The following is a 26,732-nucleotide window of genomic DNA, read 5'->3' as shown; positions in this document are numbered from 1 at the left end:
CAGTCTTTTTTCTTGTCCTCAAGTTTATTTTGTAATGTTGAAAAATCTAGTATTTCTTGTAAAAAAAAAATTTCCACTTGGATTAGATCATACTCCTTTGTTTTGTAGAATTCCATCTTCAAGTCTCTATCCTCAAATTTATGTTCAGTCATCTGTTTTGTCTGTTCCTTCTCTGCTGTATCTTCCTGAGGATTTTTTTGGTATAAACTTAAATTGGAGATGAGTTGACTTATATTTTCAAAGTTATTCTGAATTTCTTTGTGATTTGAAATCATTGTTCTTTGAATTAGTTGCAGCTTTACATATATCTCCTCTTGAAAAATATTCATTTTTTCTTGATAAATATTTCCTATAAATCTCTGATTTTCCATGATGACCAAAAGTCCAGATTTTTTTCCCCGCTTTGGAAATAGCTTTGGAGTAAGAATTGAAAAAATACTTATAGTCCAAAGAATATTTTTTTAAAAGTTCTTTATCTACACAGCTGTTCTTTATTTTTTAAGGCTTTGAAGGTCACAGGCAAACCCAAATTTTACCATGACTGTCATAATCCTCATCCATCAGTATGTGTCATCACTGGTTCATTTTTAAGATTTTTTTTTCCTCTGTGAATGGTTAAAATTCGCCGCTTCCAGTGGCAAAAAGGTGGGGGAAACCCACCCCCCCTTTCTTCACTTTTGGAGGTTTTTCTTTGCTTGTTGGGAGTTTCTACCCTTCAGAAAAGTAGGTAGGATAGAGAAAATCAATGTTCTTACCCAGATGCAAGCACACTGTTTATGATCAGCTTAAATTAGTGCTTTTGACTTCTGTTGCTTGCAGCTGGGGCTGGACTCTGAAGTTAAGCCAGCCTTTCTCTGGAAGGCTTCTCCTGGACCAATCGGGTTGACCGCCATCTCTTCTAGGTCTCTGGGACTTCCTTCCTTCATTGCCACCTCTCTGGGGCAGCTTCTGGCCCATTTAGGGTCCCCTAACAGGGAGAAACTCAGCTGGAGGACTCAGAATCCCGAATCCCTCAACTGCTTCTCTGCGTGCAGGACTGTCTTCGAGTATCTCTTACTCCCTTGGGTATCTGCTTTAACACCATGATTTCTTTAGTCTTGTATTGTAATGGCTCATCTCTAACTTATCTCAGTATTTCATCTCTTGTTGTTTTCTTTATAAATCTTAATGCACTTCTCTGGGCAGTTTATATTTCCTTGCGTAACTTGAATTCATTCAAAATACTTCATCTATCTACATTTGCATCTCTGCTCTGTCTGCTTTCAAAGCCTCTGCCAGAAGATCAATAATCACAACTGCTATATTTTCTTCTCTGTCTTCAGGAATATTTTGAAATCTTAAGTAGTGTTCTGCTTTCTCCATTTCTAAGATCACCACTGTGTCTTCTAGAATTTTATTTGCTTGTTCTAGTTTTTCATTTTCTTGTATTAGTACTTCCATTTTTTGTCAATATCATCTGATTTATTTTCCATTTTCTGAATTCTTTGTTCATTATTAATAATCATTTGGTGGTGGACTTCAAATTGTGTCTTTATGTCCAAGATTTGTTCGTTTAATTTATCGAAATTACCTTTTGTCTCTTCATGGTTTTTTTGTATTGATTCTTGAATTAATTTTAATGTAGTTTGTATCTCATTTTGAGCAGTGCTAATTTTCTCACGCTGCAACATTGTTTCAATAGATCCCTGGCTTGTTGGGCTAGATGTTCCAACAAAGGGTACAGAGGAAGTCTTTTTCATAAGTCTGTTGAGATTTGATGTACTCATTTTTCCAGCCAACTATCTTAGGCTAAAATCCAAACCGTAAAAGAAGCCAACTACTTTAGGCTAAATCCAATATCTCAAGGAGAGAAAACAGAGTAAAAAAGCAAAAAGAGAAAAAAGCCAACTATCTTAGGCTAAAATCCAACCAAAAAGAACGAGCCAAATACTTTAGGCCAAATCCAAAACCTCCAGTCGAGTCTCAGATGTAAAACAACCCACTGTCTCTAAGTAATTCCTGGTTTGGTTATATCCAGAGTCAACAAATATAATTGTAGAAAGTCTTTTCACTTATCTCACACAAAGGCACTTTGTTTACGCCAGGTGTTGTTTCAAGGTCAAACACTTTCAGGTTCTTTTATTATTTAGTATTACTGTATCTCCTTTCACCACTAGATGTCCTCGTACACTTGTCAATATCTGGTTTTAAAAGATTATTACAAAGTTTTTCTTTTAAAGTACTTTATAGATTACTTACCCTAGGAATTATATCTAAAAATTTTTTTTCACATCCTGTAGGATAGATAGTCTTTCTTTGAGTCAGCCTAAATTCAATTTTTAAAAGTTCTTTTATCTTCCTTAAAATCCTTCCCCCTCCTGTAGTTGCTCACCTCTTTTAACTCTCTTCTCCCCTAGTCCTTCTGGGGTCTTTATTTCATAGCTCTTCCCAATCAGGGGATCAACATTTCTAGGTCCAAAAGGAAAAGGAATGAAAGAGCAGGCTCACCCAGTTGCAGGCTCACCCAGTTGACAATCAGCTGTTTAGCGGAGCGCCGCGTCTCCTCGCTTTTCTTCCGGCTAGCGATGACTTGAGCTGTCTGGACTTACCAGGCAGCCTTTCCTCCCTCCTTTTGGAGGGTTTCTTCAGTCCGTCTGGACTGACTGCCATCTGGTCCAGACTCCTGAGGTATCCCTCCTTCTTTGTTGCCCCTCCAGGGCAACTTTCCGACCCCTTGGGGTCGCCGGGCAGAATGAAATCGGGCTAAGAAGCCGGAGCCCTGGCTTCTTTCACCTTTCTCATCGAACACCAAACCGGAAGTCCCACAGCATCTTATCTATGCCAAATCATCCCAAGTGTTAAAAGAGTAATTTGTCCTGGATCAATTATCAGTGTTTGTTTCTTAATACCATCTCTTATCAATTATTGTCTGGTTAAATATAAATTCAGTCTCCATAATCAGTCTGTCTTCCCAACAAAGTCCAGATGAAAATGGTTTCCGATTAAATGCAATAAATCCATTCCCCAATCTCCTTCAGTCCTCCTATGGAAAATCAATTTATCACTTTTTGTAGTTTTGTACTTTTATTATCTGCCCTGTTCACCGCCCTGAGTCCCTAGGGAGAAGGGCGGTATAAAAATTTAATAAAACTAAACTAATAAACTTCTCCATTCAATCAGGCTTCTGCTGTTGTAAAAGAATGTAGGCTTGAACTTTAGAGAGGCATATGCAATCAACTCAGTTGTAACTCTGTACAGTCCATAGCTCTTTCCAATGGGTTTGCAACCTTCAAATCACATTCCTTTTGTGAATCTAATTTATCCAGAGCTCCATGCATCTGAATATTTTCCACAGCCATTATCATTTCACCAAACTTTTTTAAAAAAGCTTTCAACTAAAAATTGCATGTTACCAAATGATCTTTTTCCAGATATCAGCCACCCTTGCTTGACTGTAATCTGATATATTATTGCTCTGTGTAACTTAGCCAGGAAACAAAAGCTGAAGCAAATTGAAGAAATAAATAAAAAAAGAAGGGAAGATATTTTCTGGATATTTTGATCCAAGATTAAAAGAAAAAAATTAAAAATAAGCTCCAAATACAGTGGATTCAGAAAGAATTCAGACCCCTTTCACTTTTGTCAGTTTTGTTATGCTGCAGCCTGATTATACAGTTGTTGAAATTCATTTTTTTCTCATTAAACTACACTCAGTACTCCATAATGACAAAATGAAAACAGAATTTTAGAAATGTCTGTAAATTTATTAAAAGGGAAAAAACTGAAATATCACATTGGCATAAGTATTCAGACCCTTCTCTCAGTACTTTGTTGAAGCACCTTTGGCAGCAAGTACAGCCTCAAGTCTTTTGGGGTATGACGCGACAAGCTTTGCAAACCTGGATTGGGTGATTTTCTGCTATTTTTCCTTGCAAATCCTCTCAAGCTCAGTCAGGTTGGATGGCGACTTGGTTGACAGTCATTTTCAGGTCCCTCCAGAGATGTTTAACAAGGTTCAAGTCAGGGCTCTGGCTGGGCCACTCTAGGACATTCACAGAGTTGTCCCTAAGCCACTCCTGTGATGTTTTGGCTGTGTTCTTAGGATCGTAGTCATGTTGGAAAGTGAACCTTTGGCCCAGTCTGAGGTCCTGAGTGCAGTGGAACCGGTTTTCGTTGAGGATATCCCTGTACTTGGCTCCATTTCAGCTTTCCCTCAACCCTGACCACCAGTCTCCCTGTCCCTGATGCTGAAAAAACCCCACAACATGATGTTGCCACCACCATGCTTCACTGTTGGGATGATATTGAGCAGGTGATGAGCGGTGCCTGGTTTCCTCCAAACATAACATTTAGAATTGAGGCCAAACAGATCATTCTTGGTTTCATCAGACCAGAGAATCTTGTTCTTCACAGTCTGAGAGTCCTTCAGGTGCCTTTTTTCAAACTCCAAGTGGGCTTTCATGTGTTTTGCACTGAGGAGGGGTTTCCGTCTAGCCACTCTGCCATAAAGCCTAGATCAGCCACTCTGCCATAAAGCCTAGATCAGTGGAGGGCTGCAGTGATGGTTGTCCTTCTGGACCTCTGTCCCAACTATACACAGGATCTCTGGAGCTCAGTCAGAGTGACCATTGGGTTCTTGGCCACCTCTCTTACTAAGGCCCTTCTTCCCCAATTGCTCAGTTTGACCGGGCAACCAGCTCTTGGAAGAGTCCTTGTTGTGCCAAATATTTTCCATTCGAGAATTATGGAGGCCACTGTACTCTTAGGAACCTTCAGTGCAGCTGAAATGTTATTGTAGCCTTCCCCAGTTCTGTGCCTTGCAATAATCCTGTCTCTGAACTCTGCAGTCAGTTCCTTTGACCTCATGGCTTTTGCTCTGCTACTGTGTGTATTGTCAGCTGTGAGGTGTGTGACTTTCCAAATCATGTCCAATAAATTTAATTTACCACAGGTGGACTCCAGTCAAGACGTAGAAACATGTCAGCGCTGACCTGTCAAGAGAAATAGGAGGCACTTAAGCTAAATTTCAAGTGTTTTTGCAAAGGGTCTGAATACTTATGCCAATGTGATATTTCAGTTTTTTCTTTTTAATAAATTTACAGATATTTCTAAAATTTTGTTTTGACTTTGTCCTTATGGGGGAGGTACTGAGTGTAGATTAATGAGAAAAAAATGAATATCAACAACTGTAGAATCAGGCTGCAGCATAACAAAATTGACAAGTGAAAGGGGTCTGAATACTTTCTGAATGCACTGTATTTTGCAAATTAATAAAATGCAAAAACCACGTGACAGTCCAATATTAATGTAAATCAAATGAAAGAACACACTGTGTTTCCTTAGGGAAAGGCAAAAGTTATTCAAAACAACAACATAAAGGGGAAAAAAAGAACAGCTAGAATCTGGGGGATGGGGGGGGGTGGTGGTGTAAAGTAAATCAGCATTCTACCGACTAGTCAACTTTTAAAGATAAAAAGCAGAGAAAAACAGAATACTCAAAAAATGAAGTTAAAACCCAGCATACTTAAGGAATAAATTGCCAAGACAAAGATGTAAGGACCTGCCTCAGTTAAACCTCCCAAATAAGCAGAACTCTTGAAACTTGCATTGTCTCAACAGGAACTTTTATTGGAAGGTATTGATAGCAGGATAGTAAGGCAGGATCTGAGGATTTTCCATGTGAAACATTACATTAAAAGAGCCCTTTTAAACCCCACCCCAAATGTCCATCCGGCCGGTTTGAATTGAACCAATCCATAGGTGTTAAATTGTGGGAAAGAACAGATAAGGCGCCATTCTCAAGGCTGTCAGGTTTCTCCGCGGCTTCTTCCCATCCAACTGGAGATAAGGCAGATGGCCAGAGGCACATTTCTTTCACACCCCAAGTAAGATACTTCAAAGAGGATAGAACAAAGCAAAGGAAATACATTGTGGAAGACCCGTAGGTTGTCCCCCCCTTTCCCAGCACAAGTGTCCTCCCCCCAATAGAATGGCAGAACCTGAAAATGAAAGCATAAGAAAGAAATACATTTGAGGGTCTGACACATAACCAGCGACTTTCCGACCACTCCCACAGGGAACTGGAATCTTCAAGACTCCCCAGGTGGGTCCATGGTCACCCAAAAGTCATTTTGAGTCATTCCTAAATGCTCCAATTTAAATCCAGGGAGCAGCACAGGACAGCCAGCTTTTGGCAGCAAAAACAGCAGATCGTTGGCAAGAGAGGAAAAAACCCTTACCATTCAACAGCCATCTTGGGAAGGAGTCCAAATCCTGGCTTTCTTTTACTTATTTAACCTGTCTTTACAATATGTAGTTGTCCTGTCATTAGTCCTAGGGATTTGTATAGTAGAAATTGTAACATTTGTTAGATTTTTGTTTATATATCCATTCTTGATTTCCAACTATAAATACCATATATAACCAACCTTTGTGCATATTTTATTTTTATTTTAATCCTTTTATTGTTTTGTGCAACTGAAGCTCTTTCCTCCTATTTTCCCCACAGCAACAACCCAATGAGGTGGTTTGGGCTAAGATAAAACACCTGGCCCAAAGTTATCCAGCTGGGATCATTTCAATTATATAATGCTCTTATCAGAGTCTGTCCTTGCAGTCTTCCCCACAGTGCCTTGCCTTGACTTTGCCTATTGAGTTCAGAATTTGAGAATTTAAGTTTACTTCATGTCAACCAAGTCAATGTAATAAAACAGTGATTGCAACAATCTTACATTTTATTTATTCCTTAATACTGAAGAACATCTTGGGTGGTAGGAAAATTATTAGTGCTTTCTGTTAGTAAGTTAATCATGTTTTTAGTAGTCCCAGAGCCTATCCCAGTCGGTGGGTCAGTTGCATCACGCTATAGTAGGAGACAGGTAATTGTTGAGTTACATATGTAATGGAGCCTGCCAATTATATCCGTAAATCAAGAAGATTTTAAGTGAATCATGTTAAGTGAACAAGCCTCTATCCCTGCTCACTCCTGTGCATTCATTAAACAAATATGCAGGATGTTAGGTGGAATATGGGGTACCTTTGGTGGGTTGCCTCTGCCTCCAGGCTCCCAGGGCTTCCCCCCCACCCTGAGATACCCCATGTTCTGCTTCCCACCACTTGGGGTCCTCAGCCACTTGGGCCTCCTCCCCACCCATCACTGATCGCTCATTTACCTTTCCAAGATTCCCAGGGCTCAAGAGGTTGGGGTACAGAAGGAGAAAATTGCTCTATTGCTGGGCCATGTGGCAGAGTTCCAGAAGCAGCTGTTTTTTTGTTGTTCATTTGTTTTTGTTTTTGTTTTTGCCTTTTTGTTTTGTATTTGTTTGGTTGGTTGGTTGTTTTTTTTTCCCTGAGATGCTGGAGAAGCCTGAGCTTTCCTTCCTAGGTATTAGCATACACTAGTAAAGCTTGGGGAGGGAAGCAAGCCGCCTTCACATTGGCACTTCTAAAGCTGTAGAAATAGGGAAGCTGTGCGCTTTAGGCTTTGCACTCTTCATTGTCAGGATAAAGGGAGGAAGGAGACACCCCAAGTTTTAGCAGCTTCTCTTGTTGCACCTTCTCAAAGCCCCATTGATCGAAATGAGAGCAGCGTTTCTTCCTGCTCTTGGTGCAAGCGGCACCTTCGCTTTTGCGAAGAGCCAGGCTGCTTCCCTTCACTCAGTGGGGAATCTGGATTTAAAGCGCTCTTTCTGGACAAGCAGCTTTTCTAAAGCAGAGGCCAGACTCTGCAGGGAGGGGGGACTCTTACATGGGCAAAACAGAATGAGTTGCTGCTGGTATTCCCCTTGCAGTATTTCAACAATTCCCAACGGAAGTCTTTGTATGCTGTTTTTATAATCTGTTACAGTTATCACATTTTCACCTTTTTCTTGTGAGAAATTCAGAATGTGAAAGATTTTTAAATAATGGTTCTCATGATTAGTCTCTGAGGATTGTAAGCATAATTACCAATAATGAATCAAAATACTGAAATAGCTTTCCATTGTTATGACCAATGATACCCCACTATAGTTTTTTTGTGAGTGAAAGTTAAATGTTTTGTCTGGAAAAAAGCCAAACTTTTTCAGTACTATGTAAAATTTAGTGAAAAAGTAGGCTGAAATCTAAGTTGCTGTCATATAGTAAAGTTGAAAATAGTTATTTTATGGATGACAGGAAACAGTGCTCTTTATTTTCCCACGCTGCAGTTCATGTTAGTCATAGACATCTTTTCACTAATACTGTATTCTTTTATAGGTGTCTACATCTAAGTTATCTAGTAAATGAAATACATTTTTGAATAGTTGCTTTTAATTCTTTAGGCATCCAGATTGCGTGAAGAAGCTCATAATATAGGAAGTATCCATATGTCTGAAATTTGTACTGAATTAAAAAATTTAAGATCTTTAGTTCGAGTGTGTGAAATTCAAGCAACTTTGCGCGAGCAAAGGTAATTATTTTGCGTGCATTTTCCTGGTTTGCTAAATTTTCAGTTATATTTGCTTGTACAACTTTTATATAAATGTAAGAACTACTGAGATGCATTCCCTAGTGCATAGTCAAGAGCTAGGAACTGTTAGAATTTAACACCAGGATGATGCTCACTGAAACAGGCATAATGCCTCCCTCCACAGTCATTGAACTACTGAAGGTACCCTTATGTGCTCCAGATCTTGAATAATAATTTAGTCTATCATGTGTGCCATTAAGGTAGGTCAACCATTTCCAGGTCCAAGAATTTTATCCTTTTTTAAAGTTAAAAAAGCATATAAACTAGTAGCATTTATCACAGTATAACTGTTACTAAAGAGTCAGTTTGGTCTCTCCGGTGATAATTGTATTATTTTCTTTTTATAGGATACTCTTTTTGAGACAACAAATTAAAGAACTTGAAAAACTAAAGAATCAGAATTCCTTCATGGTGTGAAACACATGGGTTTTGAATACAAGTCTGTATAACTTGTTGCCCAGTCTTAACTTTTTTGAGCTGCATTTGAGTAGACTTTGGACCATTGAGTTGGGCAGTACAAAATAACATGGGGAAAGGAAAGAAGTCGTTCAGGGGAAAAATACACGTATGATTTGTAAAACTCTTGAAATGTAGATTTCTTGTAGATGTATTCTTCATGTTGTAAATATGTTTTGTAGCGTGAAGCCATGGGAAGACATGTGTATCAGAGCTTAGACATCCAAAAGTAATCAGTGCTAAGGTGGCTAAATACCTAGTCTTTTACATGTAAACCTGTTTGCAAAATTAATTCTCTTTAGTTAATTTATCATTCAGAAATCTTTCATTTCCTGAAATTCAATGCAAGCACCAAATGATCTGTGTCTCAAAGTTTGAAACAGTTAGGGTAATATACAAAATATGAAATAACTGTTTCCACAGTTGCACCTAATCAAGAATAGTGCTTTTCCATTTGTTTTACAGAGCTGTATTTTTCATTTTCTGTGTTCATTTTCCTTTTGAATTCCTGATTCTGATTTTTTCAGTTTAATTTTTCTAATTTCTTCCTTTCATAAGGCACTGTTGCTATGGCATTTTTCTATAATCTTTTCATTCCTGTGTACAGTAGCTTAAAATTGCAGTGATTGAGCATAACCTACTTGTTTGTATAAATTATTGAAATGTATTTCCATTTGCACCCTGAAAGAATGGACTGAGCACATGTGTTTGAAAGTACTTTCCTTTCTCAGCTTTATAAGGAAATAGCCCAATGTTAACATGGTTGTGGGAGGGAAAGAAAGAAAAAGCTAGTCAGATGTGAATTCTATCTGTTGTAATAAACATATTTTAAAACAAACAAAAACCACTGGTTTGCTTTTCCTTTGGTTGATAGCATATTACAATTTGGACTGTGCAAGGATTCTTCATCAAAGTTATTCTTGTTGAATACTTCTGTACTAAATTAAAAATAAGTCCTCAAGGGAGGTTTATTTTAAAAAATTGCAGTTGTGTATAAACTATTTAATGACATTCAACATGGATTAGTGACACCTCCCAACAGTTGTTATATGTTAACACCTGGTTTTTAACCTGTCTTGCTATTATGACTTTTCATTTCAAAGGATGGTTGTGTTGTAGCTAACTGTTCAAGTCTGGTGCTGACTGCTGCTCTTAGCCATCACAAAATGTTGACTTTGTGTAATTGGAGTGTCTCACTGTTTGAAAATGGTGGGAAAGCTCAGCTTTGTATATTGTTTCCTAAAGTATAATAAAAAAAATATTGCTACTACAAAATTGTTTTCTTTTTTTAAAAAAGGTTAATAACCATTGTTTTAATCTTCATACATTCCTGAAGTCTGTCTTTTTAGAAATTTAGGTCATGCTGAAAAATGGCCAACTTGCAAACCAGCTGTGTCATTGTTGATATATTTATTTAAATTCATTCAAAGATGCAACTGTCCAGAAAACAGATTCCTGCTTATTTATGTATGCCTCCTAATGTGCCTATGAATCTGTTGTCTAACCTTTTTGTCTTCTTTATAACATGCTGTAAAATGACAACACTATAACAGGCATGTCAAACTTGTGATGTCATGTGATGTCACGTGACGTATTGTGACTTTCCCCCCATTGCTGGCAATGGGGTGGGCGCGGTTTTAGTATGATGCATCCAGCCCGTGGGCCGGCAGTTTGACATGCCTGCTCTCTAAAATGACTTCTCTTGATAGAGACCTCAAAGATGCAATATTTCCAGAAGTTTTAAAGCCAGAAAAGGTTATTTTTGTGTAAAAAAACAAACATCTTTTTAGCACCATTTACTAATCTACAATCACTTTCTTATTTTAAGAGCATAAAATGTATTATGTATAACCTGGTCTAGTCATGAAATCATGTTTGCTTTATGAAAATTGAAAGTGGTTGATTTATACAATTAAAACTGACTAGGTGGGTGATAATGTACCAATATACCAGATTCGTAAGAAATCATAATTTATATATGATATGGAAAAATATTAATAGTTAAAATAGAATTTAATACGCTGAATTCTGGTGTTTCAATAAAGAAGTGTACCATGTTTATGGGTCAGTTTCTTTGTGTTATTCTGTTCTTTGTGGATCTCAACGGTAGATTCACAGGACAAAGGAGTTTTCTCGTTCTAGAGTGGTTAGATTTCTTCTATTCTTCTGAACAAGCAAGGCAATCAATTTCATGTAATATTAATTAGAAAAATGCTAACTAGTTTCTCATTTTCATGTCATCTTTTTATAAAGTGATACTAACACTTCACATGATCTTGATTTTATCCCTCTGATAATGGCAGCCTAGCACTGTGTTGGCTTTTTTGGCAGCTGCCGCACACTGTTGACTCATATTTAAGTGATTGTCCACTAGAAATCCGAGATACCTGTCACAATTACTACTGTTGAGCCAGGTACCACCTATACTATACCTGTGCATTTTGTTTTTCTTGCCTAAATGCAGAACCTTACTTTTTTCACCACTGAATTTCATTTTGTTAGATAGGGCCTAATGTTCAACTCTGTCAAGATCCTTCTGTATCTTGAGCCTATCTTCTGGAGTGCTGGCTATTTCTGCCTGCTTGGTATCATCTGCAAATTTGATGAGTTCCCCTTCTATCCCCTTGTCTAAATCATTCATGAATATATTGAAGAATACTGGACCTAAGACAGAGCCTTGAGGTGCCCCACTGCATACTTAATTTAATTTAATTTAATATTTGCATTTGTATACCGCCCTTTCCCTGAGGACTCAGGGCGGTTTACAGGGAATTAAAATCGAAACATACAAAAGTTAAAACCAATTTAAAAAGCATTAAATTCACCCTGTAGATTAAAACCCCAGTTAAAATTTTCTCCTCAGCCTGGGCCCGAGAGCTCAAAGAGCCAGGTCTTCAGGCCCCGGCGGAATGATCGTAGGTCGGGAGCAGTCCTCAGCTCTACCGGCAGCTGGTTCCAGAGGGCAGGCGCTCCCACTGAGAAGGCCCTATCCCTGGGTGTCACCCGCCGGCAATCCCTCACCGGCGGAACCCTGAGCAGACCCTCCCTGTGGGAGCGCACTGGGCGAAGGGCGTTTGATGCCGGCAGCAGGTGTTCCCTCAAATAACCCGGACCCAGGCCATGTAGGGCTTTATAGGTGATAACCAGCACCTTGAATTTCACCCGGAGGGCAACCGGAAGCCAATGCAGCTCGCGGAGTAGAGGTGTTACATGGGAGTATCGGGAAACCCCCATTACAACTCGCGCGGCCGCATTCTGCACCAGTTGAAGCCTCCGAGTGGTCTTCAAGGGCAGCCCCATGTAGAGAGCGTTGCAGTAGTCCAAACGGGAGGTCACAAGCGCATGAGTGACCGTGCGTAGGGCGTCTCGGTCCAGATAGGGACGCAACTGGCGCACCAGGCGAACCTGTGCAAAAGCCCCCCTGGTCACGGCTCCTATGTGATCTTCAAAATTGAGCCGTGAATCCAGGAGGACGCCCAAGTTGCGAGCCCTATCAACGGGGGGTAACACCTCACCCCCCATCGTTAGAGGTGGAATAACTTGGTTAACCCGAGACGCCGATATGCACAGCCACTCAGTCTTGGCGGGATTGAGACGAAGCCTGTTTCTCCCCATCCAGACCTGAACCGCCTCCAGGCACCGGGACATCACGGAGAGGGCATCACTGGGTTGGTTCGGGGTGGTGTTCTAAACCAGCCCTCTTCTCGCACCCCTAATCAAAGGAAGAGTCTGGAAAGCGTCCAAGATCAAAAGGCTTCTGCCAAGTTTTAATTACACTGTTACAAAAATACAAGAGCTTGACTTCTCAAAGAAAAAGTTGCTTTCAGCAACTAGCCCCTCCCCAAACACTTCTTTTATAGAGAGCTCAGGGCGTGGTCTCCCTGTGCCTCCTCCCGAGGAGTCCCATAGCCTTCCTTTGTTTGTCCCTGCTCGTCTGCCTCCTGCGTCGGGCGTCCTTGAACAGGGCCAGCTGTGGGTCATCATCCTCCGCACTCTCGGGCTCACACAGCTGAGAAGAGGTTCCCGGCTGAGGACTCTGCAAAGTCTCCAAATCATCATCAGCCGGTTCGTTTCCCTCCTCCCCCACATCTGAGTCCTCCGATACATCGGACCCGGCTGTCGGGCCCACAGGCTGGCCCTGAGTCACAACACTATCCCGCACCGCAGGGCCCTTCCCCCGGGTCTGCCGATCCGGATGCGGTCGGGATGGGAACTGTTCGTGAAAAGCAGTCACCAACGCAGGGGCATGAACGGCGGTCGCGTCTTCCCATGTGAAGTCCTCCGGCCCGTACCCTTTCCACTCGATCAGGTACTGGAAGCGACCTTTCAGCCAGCGGGAATCCCTGATGCTGGCGACCTCGTACTCGGGGGTGCTGTCGCCATCACGAGGTCCTGATGGGGGAGGTTCCGCTTGGCGAAGTGGACAAGCCGGTTGTTCGGGGACCAACAAGGACCGATGGAAGACGGGGTGCACGCGCAGGGAACGTGGCAGAGTTAAACGATAGGCGACCGGGTTGATGACGGCCTCGACTGGGAACGGTCCAAGGTAACGGTGGTCCAGCTTCCTCGCCGGCCGAGTGGATGGTAGGTTCCTGGTGGACAGCCAGACCCGATCCCCCACCGATAATGGAGGCGTATCCCTTCTCGACCGATCGGCGAACCTCTTGTAGTCGGCCTTGGCCTTCTCCAGCTGCCGTCGCACCAACCGATGGATCGCCTGTAACTCCGCCATGAATTCGTTCGCTGCCGGCTCCGGTGAGTCCACGGGAGAAAGGGGGAAAAACCGAGGGTGATAACCCACATTGGCCAAGAACGGTGTCATCTGCGTGGAGGTGTGCTGCGAGTTGTTAAAGGCAAACTCGGCTATGGCCAAATAGTCCACCCAATTGTCCTGCTGCAGGTTAACGTAGCAGCGCAGATACTGCTCCAAAATGCCGATGACCTTCTCGGTACCCCCGTCGGTCTGAGGATGATGCGCGGACGAGAGGCAAACCTTAATGTCCAACGCCCGCATCAACTCCTGCCAGAAGCGGGCTGTAAACTGGGCCCCCCTATCGGAGACGACTCTATCGGGAAGGCCGTGCAGCCGGAACACCTGTTGGATGAACATGCGACTAGTGGCGCGAGCTGACGGTAAGCCGCGACAGGGGATGAAGTGCGCCATCTTGGTCAACATGTCCACCACCACAAACACTGTCGTGAAGCCGGAGGATGGGGGTAGATCCGTCAGAAAGTCCATGGACACAGCCCCCCAGGGTCTCTTGGGCGTTGGCAAAGGCTGCAGTAAACCAGGCGGGGCCCCTGTCGCTGACTTGGCCTGCCTGCATGGGACGCAGGAGGTGACATAAGACTGGACATCGTGTCGGACTCGGGGCCACCAGAATGTACGGGAGACCAGGTTCAGAGTCTTGAACAGGCCAAAATGCCCCGCAGCCGGGTTATCATGACATTGGCTGAGGACGAGTCCCCTGAGTGGCCCTCCTGGAACATAGAGCCGGTCACGATAATACAGGAGTCCATCCGTGACCGACCAAGGCGAATCTGGCCCCACCTCTTCCTTCCGCTGAGCCACCCACGCCTCCTGCTGCTGCGCCTCCCGGATCCGAGCCCGTATATCCACCGGCTCCCGCACCGCAGCAAAAGACTCGACGGGGATCACGGTCCTGGGCGGAAGCTTGTCTTCCACTCGGGTGTACTCGGGCTTCCTGGACAGAGCATCCGCTCTCTGGTTGTGCCCGCTTGGTATGTACCGCACCCGGAAGTCAAACCTCGCAAAGAAGAGGGACCACCGGATCTGGCGTTGGTTCAAATTCCGAGCGGTCTGCAGGCTTTCCAGATTCTTGTGGTCCGTCCGGACCTCGATTTGATGCCGCGCCCCCTCCAGATGATGCCTCCAAGCCTCGAACGCCGCCTTGATGGCCAGCAGCTCCTTCTCCCAGATGGTATAGTTGCGCTCCGAGGGATTCAATTTCCGTGAGTGATACGCGCAAGGGAAAAGGGTACCGTTGGGCGTCGCTGCCTGAAGTAACACGGCCCCAATGGCAATGTCGGAGGCGTCCGCCTCCACGACAAATGGCCGTTGCGGGTCAGGATGCTTCAAGATGGGCTCCTTCATGAAGGCGTCCTTCAGAGCTTGGAACGCCTGTTGTTCGGGGGCGTTCCACTGGAACCGAGTCTTCTTCTGCAGGAGCCGGGTGAGGGGGGCTGTCAAGGCAGCAAAGCCAGGGATGAATGTCCGATAGTAGTTGGCAAATCCAAGAAGTCGCTGAATATCCTTCACGCGACGCGGGGGTTGCCAACTCTGCAATGACTCAACTTTACTCGGTTCCATGGCGATGCCCTCAGGAGAAATGCGGTGACCCAGGAAATCAATGGTCACCTGGTAGAACTGGCACTTCTCCAACTTGGCAAACAGCCGATGATTCCGGAGGCGCTGCAGGACCTGACGGAGATGCTGATGATGCGCTTCACGCGACGGGGAGTAAATCAGGATGTCGTCCAGGTAAATCACAACAAACTGGTCCAACAGATCCCGAAAGACGTCATTCATAAAATGCTGAAACACAGCGGGGGCGTTGGTCAGGCCAAACGGCATCACCGTGTACTCGAAATGTCCATAGCGAGTACCAAACGCCGTCTTCCACTCATCACCCGGCCGAACCCTGACGAGGTTGTAAGCTCCACGCAGGTCCAGTTTCGTGAAGATCTTAGCCTCCCGGAGTCGGTCCAAGAGCTCGGGGATGAGGGGCAGCGGGTAGCGGTTACGCACCGTGATAGCGTTGAGTTTCCGGTAGTCACAGCAAAGCCGTAACTCGCCCGACTTCTTTTTGACGAAGAGCACGGGCGCAGACACTGGCGAGGACGAGGGCCGGATGAAACCACGAGCCAAGTTCTTCGTCAGGAAGTCCCGCAATGCAGCCAACTCGGGCTCCGACATGGAGTACAAACGCCCCACTGGGAGAGGCGCATCAGGGACTAGGTCAATGGAGCAGTCGTAGGGCCTGTGCGGGGGTAATTGGTCCGCCTCTGACTCGCTGAACACGTCAGCAAAGTCGGACAGTTCGGGAGGCAAGGAAACCCCTGAGGAACCCTCCACCTGGCCGGCACAGATATGGCGGGTGTGGTCCACGCACTGCAAACTTGGGAAGGTGACCAAGTTCTGAGACCAATAGATCTGTGGATCATGCGCCCGGAGCCACGCCAGTCCCAAGACCACGGGGAAGTGCAGATCCGAAGTGACGTAGAACTGAATGGCCTCCACATGGGTACTGATGGCCATACACACGGGTTGCGTGGCGGCCGTGATAGGCCCGGACAGGAGCACTCGACCATCGATGGTCTCCACAAGCATGGGCGGATCCACTGGACACTGGGGAACAGCCCATTTGGCCACAAAGGCCGAATCCATAAAGTTAGTGGTAGCCCCAGAGTCAATTAAGGCATGGACTGGAATCCCCTCTGACTTGCCAGGGAGGATCAGACGTGCCTCCAAAATCAAATGCCGTGGAGGTTCACAGGCACCGTTGGAACGGCGTCGCTCGGAGTGGATGTTGTGGGTCGCCCGATCTTTCACACCGTCTAGATCGGGCTCGGGCCGTTTCCCGATAACAAAGCAGGGGACTTTCTCAGGGCAGGCTTGGTCACTGACGCCCGCTGACGCTTCTTCGGGCAAGAAGCAGCCAAATGTCCAGGGTCCCCACAGTAAAAACACAACCCCTCCGATCGTCGTCTGTCCATTTCCGTCACCGATAGACGGGACCTGGCGGCACCCAGCTCCATTGGCTCCTCCCTCTGGACCGGGGGCTCACGCACAACAGGGGCGGCAGGGGTCTGTGGGGTGGCACGGCGACTCTTACGCTGCTGCAGCCGGGCATCGATCCGCAGACAAAGATGGATCAGCCCATTCAGGTCTGAGGGAATGTCCACGCGGGCCAGCTCATCCAACATCTCCTCTGACAAGCCATCCTGAAAGGCATCCACGAGCGCAGCCTCATTCCAGGCAGAATCCTGGCTAAGCAGCCGGAAATCGCTGATATAGGCCTGTAGAGGGCGCTGACCCTGCCTCAAAGCTTTCAGGCGTCGGGTGGCCGTCTGTGCCTTAATCGGGTCCTCGTACATGAGGCGCATATGGTCACAAAACCCCCCAAAGTTATCCAACAAAGGGCTAGGCTGTGCCAACAGAGGCGTGCCCCAACGAGCTGCATCTCCCGACAGAAGGCTCAACACGAATCCCACCTTATCTCGGTCAGTGGGGAAATCAGCTGCTTTCACGCTGATATAAAGCTGGCATTGTCCCAGGAAGGCAGGAAACAGTTCTGGATTACCAGCGAATTTATCCGGCATAGCTATCTGACATTTCCTCCTGGGTGGGGGGGCAGCATGTACCTGAGCCTGCAGTTGTGCCACCTGAGTGGCCAGCAAGGTGAGTTGCTGGTTGAGCTGGACATTCTCGGCAAGAAGCTGCTCCATCGTAGTATTAAGGGGTGGGTGGCTGAAAGCAAACTGTTCTAAACCAGCCCTCTTCTCGCACCCCTAATCAAAGGAAGAGTCTGGAAAGCGTCCAAGATCAAAAGGCTTCTGCCAAGTTTTAATTACACTGTTACAAAAATACAAGAGCTTGACTTCTCAAAGAAAAAGTTGCTTTCAGCAACTAGCCCCTCCCCAAACACTTCTTTTATAGAGAGCTCAGGGCGTGGTCTCCCTGTGCCTCCTCCCGAGGAGTCCCATAGCCTTCCTTTGTTTGTCCCTGCTCGTCTGCCTCCTGCGTCGGGCGTCCTTGAACAGGGCCAGCTGTGGGTCATCATCCTCCGCACTCTCGGGCTCACACAGCTGAGAAGAGGTTCCCGGCTGAGGACTCTGCAAAGTCTCCAAATCATCATCAGCCGGTTCGTTTCCCTCCTCCCCCACATCTGAGTCCTCCGATACATCGGACCCGGCTGTCGGGCCCACAGGCTGGCCCTGAGTCACAACAGGTGGAAAGAAAAAGTTGGGTATCATCAGCGTACTGGTGATACCCCACCCCAAAACCACGAATGATCTCGCCCAGCGGCTTCATGTAGATGTTGAACAGGAGGGGCGAGAGAACCGACCCCTGAGGGACTCCACAAATGAGAGACCTCGGGGCGGATCTCTGCCCTCCTGTCAACACCGACTGCGAGCGGCCCTGGAGGTAGGAGGAGAACCACCGTAAAACGGTGCCTCCCACTCCCAGCCCCCTGAGACGCCGCAGCAGGATACCATGGTCGATGGTATCGAAAGCCGCTGAGAGATCTAATAGGACCAGGACAGAGGAGCAACCCCTGTCCCTAGCCCTCCAGAGATCATTCACCAGCGCGACCAATGCCGTCTCCGTGCTGTGTCCAGGCCTGAAGCCCGATTGGTACGGGTCCAGATAATCAGTTTCCTCCAGGAACAGAGGGAGCTGATGCGCCACCACACTCTCAACAACCTTCGCCAGGAAGCGAAGGTTGGAGACTGGACGATAGTTGTTTAAAACAGCCGGGTCCAAAGCAGGCTTCTTGAGGAGGGGTCTCACCACCGCCTCCTTCAAGGCGGCAGGGAAGACACCCTCCTTCAAAGAAGCAGTTATTACTGCATGGAACCAGCCTCGTGTTCCCTCCCGAGCCGCATAAGCTAGCCAGGAGGGGCACGGATCCAACAAACAGGTGGTGGAGCTCAGTCTCCCCATGATCCTGTCCACATCATCAGGGGAAACAGGGTCGAACTCAGTCCAGATAACGTGCTCAAGACCGCCTGATTCCTCCACATCAGACTCTGCCCAGTCAGAGTCCAAGCCGGTCCGGATCCGAGCGATTTTGTCCGTCAGATGATGACTAAACTCCTCGGCTCGTCCCTGCAAGGGATCCTCCCTCACCTCCTGGTTAAGGAGGGAGCGAGTCACCCTAAACAGGGCGGCCGGGCGATTATCTGCGGACGCGATAAGGGCGGCAAAGTAGTTAGACTTCGCCGTCCTTATCGCCGCAAGATAAGACCTTATGAAGGTTCTTAACTGCAATCGGTCGGATTCGGATCGGCTGGATCTCCAACCGCTCTCTAGACCTCGTCTCCGACGCTTCATCTCCCGGAGCTCCACAGAAAACCATGGAGCCCAACGGGATCTGCGCTGAGTCAGAGGTCGCATGGGTACAACACAGTCGAGTGCCCTGGTGGCAGCCGTTTCCCAGGCCTCCACCAGAGCATCGACTGGGCTGTGGGTAAGGGTGATAGGTATCGGCCCAAGCGCCCTCTGGAACCGGTCCGGGTCCATTAGGCGCCTGGGGCGGAACCACCTGGTCGGTTCCGCCGCCCAGCGGCGGGGGATGGCATGACGGAAAACCAGCCTCAGGAGGTGATGATCTGACCATGACAGAGGGGTGATGGACGGAGAACCCCCTCCCAGATCATCCAACCATTGTCCAGACAGGAACACCAGGTCGAGAGTATGATCCCCCTCGTGAGTAGGGCCCTCAATAACCTGGGTCAGGTCCATGGCTGTCATGGAAGCCATGAACTCCCGAGCTAACTCCGACGACCCCCCCAGTGATGGCAGGTTGAAGTCACCCAGGACTATAAGCCTGGGGAACTCCACCGCCAACCCTGAGAGGGTGTCGAGCAGCTCAGGCAGGGCTGTTGCCACACAGCTGTGCGCCAGGTATGTGAGCAACAAGCCCAGCTGAACCCGAGGACCACATCTCAAGAGGAGGGATTCACTCCCGGCCATCTGGACAATGGTGGCCTCCCGAGGACACAAAGTCTCCCGAATAACCACTGCCACCCCACCACCCCTGCCCTGAGCCCGTGGCTGGTGCAGCACCCGGAAACCTGGCGGGCATAACTCGGTGAGAGGCACCCCTCCCTCCGAACCCAACCAAGTTTCCGTGATGCACGCTAGATCCGCACATTCCTCCTCGATCAAATCACGGATGAGGGGAGCTTTGTTAACTACGGATCTAGCGTTAAAATAGACCAACCTGAGCTCAGGGGCCTGATCACCCTCATCCCCGGGTAGGAGGGTGCTAACCGGAGGGTCGGAGCGCGCCACCGCTCGGAGATAGCGGGGGCGCGATCCCAGATGTTGATATGGCCCTCCGCGCAAACACCTGCTGCCATACCCTATCGCCGTGGGGATTCGATGCCCCACCCCCACATTCCCAGCGCCAGCAGCCACCTCCCCCGACCCCGTCCCGTCGGGACCTCTAACAGGTCCAGACTGAGTGCCGGTTACGGATTCCTTCCCCACCCTCCCCATCCTCCCCCTCCCTAACCTCTTAAAATAACCGGCTAAGAATGTTATCAGGGGCCTCTTAGCGCGTCTTAACTCGAGGCCCCTGTCCAAGCCCAACCACCTCTCGGAGTCCCAAAGCTTGGACCCGTCATTAAGGGGAGTATGGAAACAGGCGACAGGTCGCGCCCATGAGGCAGGAGCCGCCCTAAGGGCATACAAGTCCGCTTCGGAATAACGATAAATCATATTGCGCTCGAATAGTCTCTCAGGGCCGATGTTGCAAATATATCCAGAGGATTGCTCGTTGATGGTACATAGATGGAGAAAGAAAAAGTCCAGTGGGCGTATCTCTCAATCTGCAGAGCCATCTCAGCTCTCACCTGAGATGGAAATCCAAAAGACAACCTCAGCCGTCCTCTCACTCCGGCTGAGGCATCTGACTGGAGCAGAGAGAGAAAAAGGGGATCCTGAGCCAGGCCCACCCCAACTGGTCTCTCACACCAGTGAGGTGGACGCTGACCAGTCCAAAACCGTCCTCCCACCACGGTTCGGTCCCGTCCACATTAGACTATCAATAGGGAGATCTTAATTCCCATCAGGTACGGATCCAGTCATAACGCCTGCCTGGCAACAAAAAAGTAAAGGACAGGGAGGCCAAGCCTCTGTTGATCCTCACACCGCCAATCAGCGCCGTCAGTCAATGCCCGTCCGCCAGTCCAAACCATCTCCAACGGAGGAAAGAGGTAGTCCCAGCAGCTATATTGAATCAAAAAGTTCGCTAGCATGTCCGCCGAGGCCGATGACCAGGCCCACAGTCTGCAACCACCATCCGGGAGGAGAAGGAGGCTCCGCACCGCTGAAAACGGTGCCAGCCAGCCGATGGTAGTAGAAGAATCTCCGTCCGGTGGGATCATCGCCGCTGCCCCTCCCACAACAGAGGGTATCCACGGCGAGCAAGCAGAGGAAGGAAGACAGGCAAAGCGTCCCGGGCTTCCCGGCGCTGTAATAGTGCTCGGCGCCATAACGGAGCTCAGCAGGTCGGCAGGAAATTCTCAGCGCTGCTCGTTCGAATCAGCAGGCCGCTGGTTGGGGGGGGGCTCGGCGTCACGAAAAGCAGCGCCCAGCAGCTGTTCCAACAATCCCCAGTCCCCAAAGCTGCCTCAGCCCGCGAGCAGATGAAAACAGAGCAGACGTCCCGAGCTTCACGACGTGGCAGCGCTCAGCGCCATGATGAGGCTCAGCAAGTCGACAGACAGTTCTCGGCACCGCTCGCTAGAATCCACAAGCCGCTATTTCGGAGGGGGGGGCTCAGCGCCACAGGGAGCAGCGCTTAGCAGCTGTTTTAAAAACCCCCGAGTCCCGGAGTAGCCACAGCCAACAGCAGCACGAAGTCGCCTCGGCCAGCAGCAGATGAAAAAGCAGGGCTGACATCTCGGGTTTCACAGCGTAGCAGCGTTCGGCGCCATCATGGGCCGGCAGGTTGACAGGCGGCAGATATCAAAAGCCGCTAGCTCGAAGGGGGGGGATCAGCGCCGCAGAAAAACAGCGCCCAGCAGCTGTTTTTAGACCCCCCACCCCCAGAATCGCCTCGACATACCGTGGGCTTCCCCGAGCTAAATCCTTTGAAGCCCTCAAAGAGCGCCCGAAGCCTAAGTTGCGGCCGTCGCCATCTTGGGCAGGAAAAAAAAAAAATACTTCCCTCCATGTAGATGCAATTCCATTAATGACTACATGTTAAGTGCGGGTGGTCAGCCAGTTATGAATCATTTGGTTTCCATATGGATTTTGGAATCTATAGTTTTCCATCTTATCAAGTAATAGGTTGTAGTCAAATGCTTTACTGAAGTCCAAGTAAATTATATGCACAGCATTTCTCTGGTCCACTAGTTTTGTCACGTTGTCAAAGAATGCAGTAAGATTTGTCTGGCATGATCTGTTTTTGACACACACATGTTGGCTTCTGGTTATGACTTTCCTTGTCTCTAGGTGTTCATAGATTCATTGCTTATCTTTTCCAGAATCTTCCCAGGTATTGATGCAAGGTCTGTAGTTTCCTAGATCAATTTTTTTCCTTTTTTTGAAGATGGGAACCACATCATCCCTTTTTCAGTCATCTGGTACTTCCTCGGTGCTCCAGGATCTTTGAAAGATATGGTTCAGTGGTTCCTAGATCAGGGCTTTTCAACCAGTGGTACGGGTACCACCTGTGGTACATTGGCATCTGGCATGTGGTACGCAACCATCCTAGAAAAGTGGTAGCAGGGGAAGGGAATGAGCTGAACCGGTGGCAGCACCGCACAAGCCTGAGCAAGAGATGGCTGGAGCTGCAGGGTTGTCAGGGCTCAGCGAAAGCGCCAGGATCAGCGCTTCTTCGGGGCTGTCAGGGCTCAGTGGAAGTGCCAGGATCAGCGCCAGGCTCCAGCTGGAGCTCGGCGCTGATCCTGGCGCTTCTGAGCCCAGAAGAAGCACCAATCACCTGGAATGTTGCAGCATCTGCAGGGTCTTGTGATTTACATACAGATGCTTGGCAACTGATTCATATTTATAATGATCACAGTGTCCCAGGGTCATGTGAAGTGACCAAAACCTGCAACCACCCAGCAGGGGGTGGGGAATAAAAACCAAATACCCCCCACCCCACCCCCTCTGCCAATCCTCAACAGAAATGCTCACAAAAATGAAAACCTCAGACAGGAAAAAGAGCGCCGCTGGGCAGGCAGGCAGGTAGGTGTCTTGCTCAGCTGTGGCTTGGGGGGGCACTTTTTTCAGTACCATTGTAACTTCAAACAGTCACTAAGTGAACTGTTGTAAGTCGAGGAATACCTGTGCTTCACTTTTTTTCCTTTTTTTTTTTTTTTGGTCATCAAATTTTTGACACCTTGCTAGGTGTCTGGTGGTACTCAGATGTTGCCATATCCTAAAAGTGGTACAATGGGTGAAAAGGTTGAAAAGCCCTGCACTAAATGAATGACCCATTGGGACCCCCATATCAAAATAACTTACCTTATGCGCAGCCAGAATTTGAAAATTACATTTAACACAGCACAGTACCTGAGCAAAATGGTTCGGCTGAGATCGGCATATGTGAGACTGATTGGGGTAGATTGTAGGGGTGATAGTGAAATATAATTTTATTATATTTTATCTATCTACATCTTAAACTGCTGTATTTTATTCTAATTTCATTTTAAAAATGTATTTTATCCCAATTTCATTTAAAATTCCCCTCCCCCACTACCACTTTTCTTGGATGGTTGCGTACTGCCTGCTAGGTGCCAATGTACCACAGGTGGTACCCGTACCACTGGTTGAAAAGCCCTGCATTATAGGGTATAGAGTGGAATCTCCCATATCGGACCATTGTGTCGAGCTGTTCAAATCTCGCTCGTGTGAGTATTTCCATAAGATGTTTTGGCAGTTGTAACTTCAAATAGCTGTCTGCTTGAAAAGTGTGTTTGTCTGCTTGAAAAGTGTGTTTGTATTTGCTCAGCCATTTCAAGTTACCCACCTTACTAAGGATGGCTATGTCGTTTTGTGTTTCAATATCCTTAATTCTTTGGGCAGCTCTTTTTTTAGATCGTTCCCCCGTTACACAAGAGACAGGAAGACCACAGCTTCTTACAAAATTTGTCAATTTAGCAAACCAGGAAGTTTGTGATTGTAATTTTATCTGCTCTAGTAGGCATAACTTGGGGAGTCTATCACTCTCCATTTCATTAATTTTATGCCAGTAATTATATGTTCTAATTTTGGATAGAGCATGAATTGTATGAATTCCCAGTTCAGCTCTAACTGCTGCAGCAAGTGTTCTTGGATCTACGCCCAAAATACATCTCAGGTGCTGGGACTGTGTTTGTTCTAGTGTTGTAATTGAGTATATACCCAAAACGTCTGCTTTTTTTCCCCCAAGATGGCGGTGACCACGGGCAGCGTTTTGTGAGCTCCGCGACGAGCTCTCACAATGGAAAGCCGGGAACTCACTTGAGACCCAGCCGAGGCTTGTATCCGGACGGGGGTTGGAAATATTGGGCGAGCGTCGCTTTTGCGGCGTGGAACCTTTCCCCCCGGAGCCTCTCCTCCCGGAGGGCAGCAGCAGCAGCAATCGAGCGGCTTGCATTCTGCTGCCGATCGTCCCAGCACCCGAGATCAGCTGTCGGGCGCCATTTCTGACTACCTTTGAAGTCCTGCAAGGCAGCGGCAAGGCAGCGGCGGCTTGGGTGGCCCCCAAGCCGGCTGCGGACCATCTGGTGCCCGATTTCAACTGGCGGGCGCCGTTTCCCAGCTGCATGGACTGTTTTGGAATGTTATTTTTGGCTTTCTGGCCTGTAAAATGGCCACGGATCACCTGGCGCCGGAATCACCTGGTGGGCGCCGTTTCTAACGCGTTGGCTGTGCGGAGGCTTCTTTCCTTGAAGATGGCAGAGACCTGGCAGCCCAAAAATCGGCCGCGGAATTCTAGATACTTAGGATTAATTGGGTTAGTCTCTGGCAGCATGTTTGTAGCGTTTTATTTTAATTGCTGCTGCTGCTCATGGGGTTGGCAGCTTGAAGATCGGCCCTGATTGCGATTGCGATTGCATTTGCATTTGGATTACATCGGATGACAGCTGGAGACTGATGCAGGGTTTGGATGGATTGAGATTTCCCTGCTCTTGTGACTTCCTTTAGATGGTCCGGAACAAACCCGGGACTGGACCGCGGTGAGAGGGCAGCCCTGAACTGGTCATCAACCTCCCCGCTGGTGTGAGAGGCCAGTGGGGGAGGTTCTACCCGGCAATGACGTTTACCCACTCCAGACTGGATCTCACAGCTGTGGTGAGAGGTCAGCTGTGAGCTCATCGTCTGGACAGGCTCAGGTGAGAGCAGAGCCGGATTGGTGGATGAAGACGTGTTCCGGTCTTAACATTTTAACATCTTTAACATCTTTAACATCTTATAACATCTGACTTTCCATTGTGAACAATGGCTTACACAGATATTTGCTCTTTATGGCCCGATTACAATATTCTAGGTCGGACTTGTACGCCCTTAGGGGGGTTTCTCCCTCCTGGTCACGACCAGCCTTTCTGTTTACCATCTCCCTTGATGACGGGCCCAATTGTTGGGATCCCGACAGGTGGTTGGGCTTACCTAGGGGCCTCTGGGGGAGACGCACTAAGAGGCCCCTGATATGTTTTTTAGCCAGTTATTTTAAAGGGTTAGGGAGGGGGAGGAATAGTGGGGAGGGGAGGGAACTATTAACCGGCACTCAGTCTGGGCCCGTTATGGGCTCTGGTGGGATGGGGTTGGGGGTGGAGGCTGCTGGCTCTGCGTGTGCTGGGGTGGAGTGTCAAATCCCCACGACGATAGGGAATGGCAGCAGGTGGTTGCACGGAGGGCCACATCAATATCTGGGATCGCGCCCTCGCTACCTTCGAGCGGTGGCGCGCTCCGACCCTCTGGTTAGCACCCTTTTGCCTGGGGATGAGAGTGATCAGATCCCTGAGCTTAGGCTGGTGTATTTTAATGCCAGATCCGTTGTTAATAAGGCTCCCCTCGTTCGTGATTTGATCAAGGAGGAATGCGTGGATCTGGCATGCATTACCGAAACCTGGTTGGGCTCGGAGGGAGAGGTCCCTCTGACTGAGCGATGCCCCCCAGGTTTCTGTGTGCTACACCAGCCACGGGCTCAGGGTAGAGGCGGTGGGGTGGCGGTGGTTATTCGGGAGACTTTATGTCCGCGGGAGACCACCATTGTCCAGATAGGCGGGAGTGAGTCCCTCCTCCTGAGATTTGGCCCTCGGGTCCAGATGGGCTTGTTGCTCACATACCTGGCACCCAGCTGTGTGGCAACAGCCCTGCCTGGGCTGCTCGACACCCTCTCAGGGTTGGCGGTGGAGTTCCCCAGGCTTTAGTGCTGGGTGACTTCAACCTGCCTTCCCTGGGAGGGTTGTGAGAGTTAGCTCGGGAGTTCATGGCTTCCATGACGGCCATGGACCTGACCCAGGTAATTCAGGGCCCGACTCGTGGGGGGTCACACTCTCGACCTGGTGTTTTTATCTGGGCAGTGGTTGGATGATCTGGGAGGGGGTTTGCCAGCCATTTTTCCCCTGTCATGGTCCGATCATTATCTCCTGCGGCTGGTCTTCTGTTATGCCACCCCCCGCCGCTGGGCTGCGGAACCGACCAGGTGGTTCTGCCCCAGGCGCCTAATGGACCCAGAACGGTTCCAGATGGCGCTTGGGTCTAAGCCCATCGCCCTCATTCACAGCCCGGCCAATGCCTTGGTGGATTCCTGGGAAAGGGCGGCCACCGAGGCACTCGACCGTGTTGTACCCTTGCGACCCCTGACCCGGCGCAGATCCCGGTGGGCTCCATGGTTTTCTGTGGAGCTCCAGGAGATGAAGCATCGGAGGCGGTGTCTGGAGAGCGGTTGGAGGTCCAGCCGATCCGAATCTGACCGATTGCAGTTAAGAACCTTCATAAGGTCTTATCTTGCGGCGATGAGGACAGCGAAGGCTAATTATTTCACTGCCCTCATCGCGTCCGCAGATAATCGCCCGGCCGCCCTGTTTAGGGTGACTCGCTCCCTTCTTAACCAGGAGG

At 47.9% G+C, this 26,732-nt stretch overlaps 1 protein-coding gene across 2 annotated transcripts in view; it reads left to right on the top strand.

Moving 5' to 3' along the window:
• The window catches only part of LOC310648286 (WW domain-containing adapter protein with coiled-coil-like), a 124,081-nt gene extending 113,366 nt beyond the window's left edge, over nt 1-10,715 (top strand). For both annotated transcript variants that reach the window (XM_083376037.1, XM_083376038.1), the window contains 2 exons: nt 8,280-8,407; nt 8,815-10,715. In XM_083376037.1, coding sequence (XP_083232163.1) covers nt 8,280-8,407; nt 8,815-8,884 — 198 coding nt within the window. In that variant the 3' untranslated portion in view covers nt 8,885-10,715. The remainder of the gene's footprint in view (nt 1-8,279; nt 8,408-8,814) is intronic.
• Nucleotides 10,716-26,732: the final 16,017 nt, after the last annotated feature.

This window comes from Vipera ursinii, assembly GCF_947247035.1.
Source record: "Vipera ursinii genome assembly, chromosome: W".
In the NCBI taxonomy this organism is placed as follows: domain Eukaryota; kingdom Metazoa; phylum Chordata; class Lepidosauria; order Squamata; family Viperidae; genus Vipera; species Vipera ursinii.
Note: the sequence above shows the minus strand (reverse complement) of the source record. Positions and strands in the feature narration are given on the sequence as shown.